This window comes from Octopus bimaculoides, chromosome 1 (genome assembly GCF_001194135.2).
Source record: "Octopus bimaculoides isolate UCB-OBI-ISO-001 chromosome 1, ASM119413v2, whole genome shotgun sequence".
NCBI classification, from domain to species: domain Eukaryota; kingdom Metazoa; phylum Mollusca; class Cephalopoda; order Octopoda; family Octopodidae; genus Octopus; species Octopus bimaculoides.
The window spans coordinates 191314057-191324829 of NC_068981.1; the positions used below are offsets into that span (position 1 = coordinate 191314057).

At 34.1% G+C, this 10773-nt stretch overlaps 1 protein-coding gene across 8 annotated transcripts in view; it reads left to right on the forward strand.

Moving 5' to 3' along the window:
* The window catches only part of LOC106884166 (protocadherin Fat 4), a 693587-nt gene that overhangs the window by 621323 nt on the left and 61491 nt on the right, over positions 1-10773 (forward strand). For all 8 annotated transcript variants that reach the window (XM_052973410.1, XM_052973407.1, XM_052973404.1 and 5 more), the window contains 3 exons: positions 5913-6050; positions 7782-8933; positions 9558-9767. In XM_052973410.1, the coding sequence (XP_052829370.1) occupies positions 5913-6050; positions 7782-8933; positions 9558-9767 (1500 nt within the window). The remainder of the gene's footprint in view (positions 1-5912; positions 6051-7781; positions 8934-9557; positions 9768-10773) is intronic.

The following is a 10773-nucleotide window of genomic DNA, read 5'->3' on the forward strand; positions in this document are numbered from 1 at the left end:
TATATATATATATATGTGTGTATGTATGTATGTATGTGTATGTATATATATACACACATATGTATATATATACACACATATGTATATACATTTGTATATATATATATCCACATGTATATACATTCATATATATTTGTTGCCAGTACCGTCTGACTGGCCTTCATGCCGGTGGCACGTAAAAGCACCCACTACACTCTCGGATTGGTTTGCGTTAGGAAGGGCATCCAGCTGTAGAAACTCTGCCAAATCAGATTGGAGTCTGGTGTAACCACCTGGTCCACCACTCCTCAGTCAAATCGTCCAACCCATGCTAGCATGGAAAGCGGACGTTAAACGATGATGATGATGATGATGATATATATATATATATATATATATTTATATATACACATATGTATATACACACATCTATATTTATATGTAACCATGTGTGTGTATACATATGTGTATATATATATATATTCTTTCCTTTATTATTCACATATATAATAAATGTTGAGGATTTGATGTTCAAAATTTGTTGGATTTTTTTATGACTTATCATTATTCCAAACCCAACTTACCACTTATTTTTTCCATTTTTTAATTTTTAACCAATCTATTTCTTTTAGATATAGTTTCAGAGAATCGTTTCTCATTTAACTAATCTTCTCTTCCTTTTACAATCATTTCTAATGTGATGCAAACAGTTACAGACTTGAGTATTTATTGTGAAAGGAAACGAAATATTATATTAGCATCTACAGAACCATTATATAGATATATATATCTTGTCATTCCCCATTCATATGTTCTCTGTGAATAAAGAAGACAGTTGTAAATGGTTACAAGTATTCAGATCTGCCAGAATACAAAAACTGTCTGTTGCAAAATTTCTAAACAAAAAATAAAAGGAATTTACAGAAATATAAAAAAAAAAACACAGATAAAGCAAATAATTATTTCAAATGATTTTATTGTTCCATAATCTTAAAGTTAAAGCTTTTTATCATCTACCCCATTTCTTAAGTGTTTTTATGTTATCTCAATGACAAATACAAAACATCCACAAAAGTTTGTCCACATGCAGGTTTTATTTATCTATTTGTGTTGAAACCTTTTGATACAAAACCCACCTGAGACTGCCTCTAATACTATAACATATAGCTTCTTGTTTAAAATATTCATCAGCAATACCAGCAGCATTATCATCATCATTGTCATCATTTTTTACATCTTTGGATTTGACGAGATTTCTTAGGTAGTAATCTACCTGAACACCACACCTTGTCTGACATTTTTTGTTTGTAGGTGAATTAAACATCTTCACCAAGGTAACGTGAATACAAAGACTCTTTTACACACACACACACACACACACACACACACACACACACACACACACACACAGACATATGCATGCACACACACGTAACATGGGTTCCCATATAGTTTTCTTCTACCAAATTTTATTCCCAAAGCATTGGTCATCCTGAAGATACAGCAGAAGATGCTTGTTCTGGTTATCATACAGAGATAATTTTCTTTATCTTACTCTCCAACTCATTCTCCTTTGTTTTCCAAATGGCGTATCCATGTATCTACTCTACAGCAAGACACCCATATTTGTCCCCTCTGTACCTTAAATCTCTCAACTGACACAAACCCATACACCCCTCAAAACCACTCCCTTCTCCTCAGTTGAGAGTTTTTTTGTCTTGCAAGATACTTGGTGACCCTGTTGAAGCTGGTGCCACATAAAAAGCATTGGTGCTGGTACCTTGTAAAAAGCACAAGTGCTACATAAAAGGTACTGGTGCAGGTACCACATAAAAATCACTGGTGATGTTGCCACATAAAAAGTACTAGTGATGTTACTGCCTTATAAAATCACACAATATACTCTGTAAAGTGGTTGGTGTAAGGAAGGGCATCCAGCTGTAGTAATCATACCAAAACAGACAATAGAACCAGATGTGGATCCTGGCTTTGCCAGCTCCTGTCAAGCCATGGAAAATGGACATTAAATGAGGATGATAGTGATGATGATGAAATTAAACCCAAAACAAACTTCCTAACCAAACAGCCATCATTCAAGCTTGCCATCATAATTCTTTGTACTTTGATGGTCCACACAGACACTTCATAGCTACTATTTTTTATCTCTTCCTGATCCAACCAATCACTCCCACCATCTCTTCTAAAATGTTAGTCATATGACTCCTCTACATCAAAAAATCTGTTTTGCTCTGGCCCCTTCTTTCATTGGTATAATGCTGCCGCCCTCTCTATTGTATCCCTCCTCATTCAAAGAGGATTTTAATCTTGCAAGCAGTATGCACCCACTACACATTGTACAGTGATTGTCTTTAGGAAGGGCATCCAGTTGTAGAAACCATGCCGAAGCATTGACACTAGGGCACAATGTAGTCCTTGTGCTTGTTGGATGCTACCAAACCCTTCAACAGAATGCCAGCATGGAACATAGATATTGGATGGTAGTGGTGGTTGTGGTGATGCTGGAGCTGTTGTTGCTGCTGTTGCTGCATATAAACTTTGTTAGAGTAATCATGGACTCTAACAATCATGCCTCAGCCTTCACTCTCCTCCACATGAATATCAGTAAACCACAAAGAACATAAAACTGCACAGTATTTTCATTGTTGCAGTTTTCTCAAAGACCACTTCCACAGACTAACAATGCTGCAAATCAAAAATACTAATTATCCCCCAAAAATTTTTTTAAATTACCAAGAACCATCACAATCCATACCATTACACACACTTTGGGGGATTATAGAGTTAAAACTTCAAGTTTAGTTCATTGTTTAGAAGTCATAGCTTGTTTCTATTTTATCTGTTTCTGTCCTATTTCAGAAGCTGCACTCAGTTAATTTTAATCAATTCCAGATCAATAAATCTATACAATTTATTGGTTTGATATTTGCAGTTGCATTCAAATTAAGTTGCTTGGCTTTAAAAATTTAGGACCAAATTGGAAGTGACAGAGCAGAGATAAAATTTGAAAAAAAAAAAAACTCACATAAATAAAATAAAAATTTACTTTAATTCTTCTGTAGTAGAATGAATTAGAGGAAGGAAAATCTGAACATTCATGCAGTGGTTTTATTTTGAAAAATCTAAAAAGTATTCAAACCATTATTATTATTATTATTATTATTATTATTATTTTATTGAAGAAATCAGTAAAATTTCTTATAGTTATTGTCTTTCCTGTTTTAACGACCATTTGAAATGAAATGTCAGTGATAATAGTCGATAATGATGACTTTAATGATTTCTTCATTAAAATTGAAAACAGTTGGTAATTGCAGTGAGATTTCATAAAATTCAGCTAATTCATAATAACTAAAGAAGAATTAGATCATCATTATTTTTATGTCTGTTTTTCCATGATTGCATGGGTTAGATAAGTCTTTCTCTAGCAGCTGTTATAACCAATATAATCCCCTTCATGAAGTTCAATCTCCTGTAATCATCCTTTGCCAGTTTTTTTCGGTTACAGGAAATTTCACCATAAACACTTATGCCATAAGAAATCTTGCTTTAAATGACCTCATCACATTTTTTTTAATGTTTGATGTTGAATAAAGGCTTGCTTATTTAATGCTTCCATGCTGGTGGCATATAAAAATCACCATTCAAGCGTGGTCAATGCCAGTACCACCTGACTGGTCCTGTGCCGGTGGCACATAAAAAGCACCATTTGAGTGTGGTCGTTGCCAGTGCTGCCTGACTGGCCTTTGTGTTGGTGGCACGTAAAAAGCACCCACTACACTCTCGGAGTGGTTGATATTAGGAAGGGTATCCAGCTGTAGAAACCTTGCCAGATCGGATTGGAACTTGGTGCAGCCTTCTGGCTTGCCAGCCTTCAGTCAAACCCTCCAACCCATGCCAGCACGGAAAGCAGATGTTAAAGCGGACGAAAACGATGATGATGATGATAATGATGATGAAAACTCTTTATAATTTCTTTTTTTATATAATATGCTGATGTAATATGCTTCATCAATATCCATATAACAAATTTGTCTCAGTGAATTTTCCTATACAGTGAAATTTCTTATAGTAAATTTTCTGGTCACTGTTCTTTCCATGTCTTCCTTGGTCGTCTTCTTTTGTGAGTTTCTTCTGGCAAGATTGTTTGTCACACATGAATGTAATTTACTTAATACCACATGTGGTGCACAAACCACTATATCACACACTTAATACTACCACATGTAGAACTTTTAATCAATACAACTACAAATAGCACACTCAATGAATACCACTGCATGTAATACACTTGCACAATGATGCTACATGTAGCACACTTTTTATTGCTTTGTGCTACACACCTGATCGATACCACTACATGTATCACATTTAATCAATGCTGCTACATGTATCACATTTAATCAATGCTGCTACATGTATCACATTTAATCAATGCTGCTACATGTATACTTGATCAATATTGCTACATGTTGCACAATCAATACTGTTGCATGTAACATAATACCGATCATGTTGCACAATCAATACTGTTACATGTAACACAATACCACTCATGTAACACTAATTTTTGGTTTTTAGTTTGTCTACATGAGGGTACATCTCTCATGTAGCCATTGATTACAACAGTTACCCACTGTTAAATTTCTGCTTATTTCCCAACTGAAACCAGTCATTTCTTCTACATTGTCATGTGGTCTCTACAACCAAACAGTGTTTCTAAAATAAGCAGGGTTGTATCTCTATGAAGACCTTTCAATTCTACATTCATTCACACTTATTCTGTAGCTCTAGACAGATGAAATTCCATGTAAAAGGGCTGCCAGATTGCAAAATACTGATTCAAAATACCTATGTTTAGGAGCATACGAATTAACAATTCAAATATATAATAGTTTGTTATATCTTCTATATATATATAAAAGAGAGATTCTGTCTGTTTGTTTGTTTGTCGAGCAAAATGAAAGTAAATGGTTTAGGGGAAGTTATTATGCTTTTTCTATATATATGAAATCGATATTCTGTCTCTTTCTTTCTGCGGCTAAATAAAAGTACCTTTGTAAGAATCCACCAGAAACAGCTTCAGGTTGCTTCATACATTCACTTGCAAGACGGCATAAATAATGATGGGTATGGAAGTAATCCTCTGGGGCAGCTGTGCATCCTTCCATTGAGTTTCACAAGTGGACTCCACTTCTCATTTGTAAAATATTTCAGTGGAGTATTGAAAACTGGTCTTATTTTATGAAATAAGACCAGTCTTCAATGCCTCACTGAAATATTTTACAAAATAGTAAGGGGGTTCACTTGTGAAGCTCAATGGAAGGATGCACAGTTGCCCCAGATGATTATTTCCGTACCCATCATTATTTATGTTGAATTTCAATTTCATATATATTTAGAAAAACCATTTACTTTCATTTTGCTGGACAAACAAACAAACAGACAGAATCTCTCTTTTATATATATATATATATATATATGTATGTATATATTTATATGTATGTATATGTATATATATTTATGTATTTGTGTGTGTCATTTGACAACCAGTATTAGTTTGTTTACATCTCCATAACTTAGCAGTTCATCAAAAGAGACTGATAGAATAAGTACCAGAATTATAAAAGGAAAATAAATGCTGGGATCAATTTGTTTGCCTAAAACCTTTCAAGGTGGTACCCCAGCTTGGCCACAGTCCAATGACTGAAACAAGTAAGAGACGATAAAAAAAGAAGAAAAAGAACCACTATTACTACTAATCTTTCTGTTAATTCTTGGAATTTTATGTTTTCTCCACAAAATATTTCAATAAATTGTTTGTTTCTGATAAGTTGATTTCAGCCAATCAGTGACTGCATTTCATGTTCTATTGATTATTGATCCTGTAAAATATTTCTGTTTCTCTATTTCAGGATAGAATGATGGTTATTGTGAATATTCTTGATGAAAATGACAACAATCCAGACTTCAACTTTGTCAGTGGGAAAACACTGAATGGAACAGTACCCGAAAATTCCTTATCGGGCACTGAAGTCATTCTGGACACTCCTGTAAGGGGCTTGGGTTATATTTTTGTGTCTGTTGATTTTTCTTATGTTTCTATATTTTTGTTATGTTTCAAATCAATCAATAGATACAGATGAAGCTGTGTGATAAGAAGCTTGCTTCCCAACCACATGGTTCTGGGTTCACTCCCACTGCATGTGCCTTCTACCATAACCTCAGGCCGACCAAAGGCCTTGTGAGTGGATTTGGTAGATGGAAACTGAAAGAAGCCCATCATATGCATTTGTATTTATCCACCACCACCACTTGACAAGTGGTGTTGGTGTGTTTATGTCCCTGTCACTTAGCAGTTCAGCAAAGAGTGACCAATAGAATAAGTACCAGACTTTATAAAGAAAATAAACTCGGGCATCAATTCATTCAACTGAAAATTCTTCAAAGTGGTGCCCCAGCATGGCCACTGTCTAATGACTGAAACAAGTAAGAGATAAAAGATAAAAGAAGAGTATTGTTGTGGATCATATAATTGATGAAGGTTCATGGCTTAGTGGTTAGGGTGTTGTACTCACAATGGTAAGATCATTGTTTCAGTCCCTAAGAGACCAATAGAATAAGTACTAGGCTTACAAAGAATAAGTCTTGGGATCAATTTGTTCGACTAAAGGTGGTGCTCCTGCATGGCCACAGTCAAATGACTGAAACAAGTAAAAGAATATTTTCATAATTGAATATTATTTGGAATTTTTAAAAAATGTTAAAATGTTTTGTGCATTGCAAAAGTATAACCAATTTATTGTACTTAAATTTAACAACAAAATTTTATATAGGTTCCCAAGGGTCATATGGACCCATATTTAGACCCAGTGTGTTAGACAATGTGGTCCTTGATATGCAAAAAAAAAAGAAGAAAAAAAACACAGAAAACAGGAAGGTCATGGTTGGATTATAGGTCTGTTCAATAAGACTGACCTGGGGCTAAACACCAACTGATCAACAAATTGCCATAACTCCACCACCGCTACCACTACCACTTATGCAAATCTAGATTGATACATGTAAAACAGCAACAACAACAAAAATGTTTGCTTTTTGTTTAAATATCTGTAGATATTATCTGGAGTGATTGCTAGGTTCAAATGGGAAATGAAAGGAAGTAGATATAATATATGTATAAAGTCAATGATTTAGATCACATCCATTTAGAATGTTCTACATATAAACACATTCTGTTGTGCTGGGATTCACGCACCACTAAGATTCAAACCAATATTGTAAGAAAGATGGGATTAGAAAGTATAATCAAGATATCTTTAATTCATGCGCCATCTCTCTTAAACATTTTGTTTCCTTTCCCATTTTTGCAATATACCAATTTTATTTATTTTTTTAAGCAGCTTCAAAAATATGGGAAAATTGTAGAATATGAAATACGTAATCAGAAATTCATATAATTGTTACAGATTCTTCAATGATTTATTCATGAGAAATTTCTCTATAGTTTTCTGATATTTCCATATCTGAATAGAAACACTCTATTTTGAAAATATCCCTCAAACTTGACAATTTTAACTTTATTTCATTTTTAATATAGGATTATTCAGATGACAAACATAAAAAAAGAGAATTGTGTATGACTAAATCTGGCTTATCGTTCAATTTTCAGTTATCTTCTGTGGCGAGGGTGGGGGGTTATCTATTGTTGTTGTTTTCCATTTGGAAACAAATTCTGTTTTAGTTGTGATGTTTTATTTTGGTATTTGTTTTCTCTTTGTCAGGCACATCAACTGGAAGTCCAAGATATTGATGCTGGAGAAAATGGTACTGTAACTCTAAGTCTCAATGGAGCAACTCAGTTTCGTCTTCGCAAAGTCGAAAACTCTAGCTATGTTGTTTATGTCAAAGCCAATTGGTCCCTTGACCGTGAATGGCGCAGCAATTACAATGTGAGCATCACTGCTCGTGACGGTGGTGACCCACCAAGGTCATCTGTCATTTATTTATTCATTAAAGTTTTGGATGTTAATGATCACAGTCCACAATTTCAGTATACTTCATATAATATGACAGCCACTGAAAACTCCCCCCTCGGTAAAGTTATTGGCTATGTTCATGCTGATGATGAAGACTCCGAAGTCAATGGTGAAATTGAATATTCTATTGTGAGTGGATCAATGGAGATGTTTGAAATCGGTGAGAAAAATGGCAGTATATATATCAGCCAACCTAAACTGGATCGAGAGAAGAAAGACATTTATCACATCACTGTGCGTGCACAAGATAAAGGTTTTCCTCGAAAGCAGGCACATACAGTTGTGAACGTATATGTTGAAGATGTTAATGATAATGCACCAGAGTTTTCGCAACAGGCCTACACAGTTACTGTTCCTGAAAACACACCAGTTGGAGACATTATTTTCCAGGTGGATGCACGTGACAGAGATTTAGGAGCTGGCGGTCAGGTCTCTTTCTTTTTGGAGCCTCGTTCCAAATTTTTCTACATAGACAAGAACAATGGTAGTATCTACTTGAACAAATCTCTTGACTATGAAACAACAAGGAGACATTTTACTTTCAACATTCTTTCTCATGATCATGGCACCCCAAGCATCAGTTCAATTGCTCCAATTGAAATAAAAGTTACTGATGTAAATGATGAAGTTCCAGAATTTTCTCAGCCGTTGTATGTTAGCCAGATCACTAAAACTTCGCCAATAGGTAAAGCCATTACAGTCGTCCAAGCAAAAGATACAGATTCAGAGATCATTTATTACTTGACACCGTCATCTTCTGAGTTCACCATTGACAAATCAGGTGTCATTGTCCAAACTGAGAACATTGATAAAACAATATTCTCACCAGGTATGCTGTATAAGGAATTTAATGTTGTCGCTACAGACTCAATCCACACCGCCAATACATCTGTTCAGGTAGGTCATTATTTAACCCTTTTTGTTATCATATCTCCATTGAAATACACTGCCTCTGTTTCAATTAATTTTGGAAATAATGAAGAATTTAGTAAAATAACTTTGTCATTATTAAGCTGGTATTTAGAACATAACACAAAATTTTGATAATAAGTTTTAATTTAGACCACCTTAACCATTTTGTTACCATATTTCTACTGAAATACTCTGCCTTTGTTTCAGTTTTGAAAATAATGAAGAATTTAGTAAAATAACTACCATTGTTAAGTAACAGTTTTGAACATAAATTAACACAAAATTTGATGGAATGTTTTAATTTAAATCACTTTAAACTGCAAAGTTTGTATCATGGAACTAAGGGCAGTTCCAGGTTGGTCAGTATAAAAAAAGTTCATTCTTTGATACCATACTTTTGTTAAAATACACTGCCTTTATTTCAATTAATTTATTAAAATAACTTAATCATTATTAAGCTGGTGTTTGAAGCATAAATTACCATAGAATTGCCTAAGGTGTCACTCATTAGGATTGAACCCAGAACCATATGGTTGGGAAGCAAACTTCTCAACTACACAAACCTCTTAATATTTTTGCGTCTTCTAACTTTTATTTTTTATTCCACAGATTTTTGCCACAGAAGATGAACCAATTGAGTTTAGACACCCAGTCTACAGACTTAAAATTCCAGAAGATATTAGGCCAGGTGGCAGAGTTTTCCGATTGAAAATGTCACGTAATCGTAACTCTGGCATCTTGTCTTCCGACCCAAGTTTGGCCAATTTGACTTATCATATGATGTTTCCTCTCGACTGGTTTACCGTCAATTCAACAACAGTTAGTATTTACCATCATTAATCTTTCGCATATGCGTGTATGTTTGCATGTATGTATATGGACTTAACTTTCAAATGTTGGTAAAACATAGTTACTTTACCAGTTGCTGCTACATTAAAACAATGCTACTATGATTATCTAATATTAACTCCATTGAGTTTTAAATTCCATCTTTTCATATTGACTGACATGAAGCTATTTCTGCAGTTTCACATTAATCAGATTTTGCAAAGCAAATATAAATAAGTAAAACTAATAATAATCCTTTCTACTAAAGGCACAAGGCCTGAAATTTGGGAGAGGGTACCAGTCGATTAGATCGACCCCAGTACACAACTGGTACTTAATTTGACAATCCTGAAAGGATGAAAGGCAAAGTCAACCCCAGCAGAATTTGAATGCAGAACGTAAAGACAGATGAAACGCCGCTAAACATTTTGCCTGGCGGGCTAAGGATTCTACCAGCTCCCTGCTTTAGTAACAGTAATAATAATGGCATACCTACACAAGTGTACCCACCACCAACTTTGTTTCCTCATAGACTTTCAGAAAAGTGAATATTTCTTAAGAAAAGTTACTACAAATGTGCTTCAGCTGATGTAGATCACAGTGACAATTATATTGGAATTTAATGTGGAAAATTTTTTCCAAGGGTAAGGATGGGGTGTTTCAGAAAATTCACACAAGTTGGCTTTGTTTCCTCATATCTTTCAGAAAAATAGGAATTTTTTTTTTTTTTTTAGGAAATTTTCTACAAATACCTTTCAGAGTATTTAGATTATGATTATACAATATGGAAAAAGAAAATTAGTGGACTCATACACATGCATACTAATACACACCATAACTTTTTTCAAAATTTCAAGTTTCATTTTATAGATATGTGTAACATATGTCAGTATGTAGGTGTATAAGATCACTAACTTATTTTTTCCATATTTAAAAGCTATTTGTAGAAAAGTTCATTAAAAAATTACCAATTTTTTTTAGAGTTACAAAGAACAAA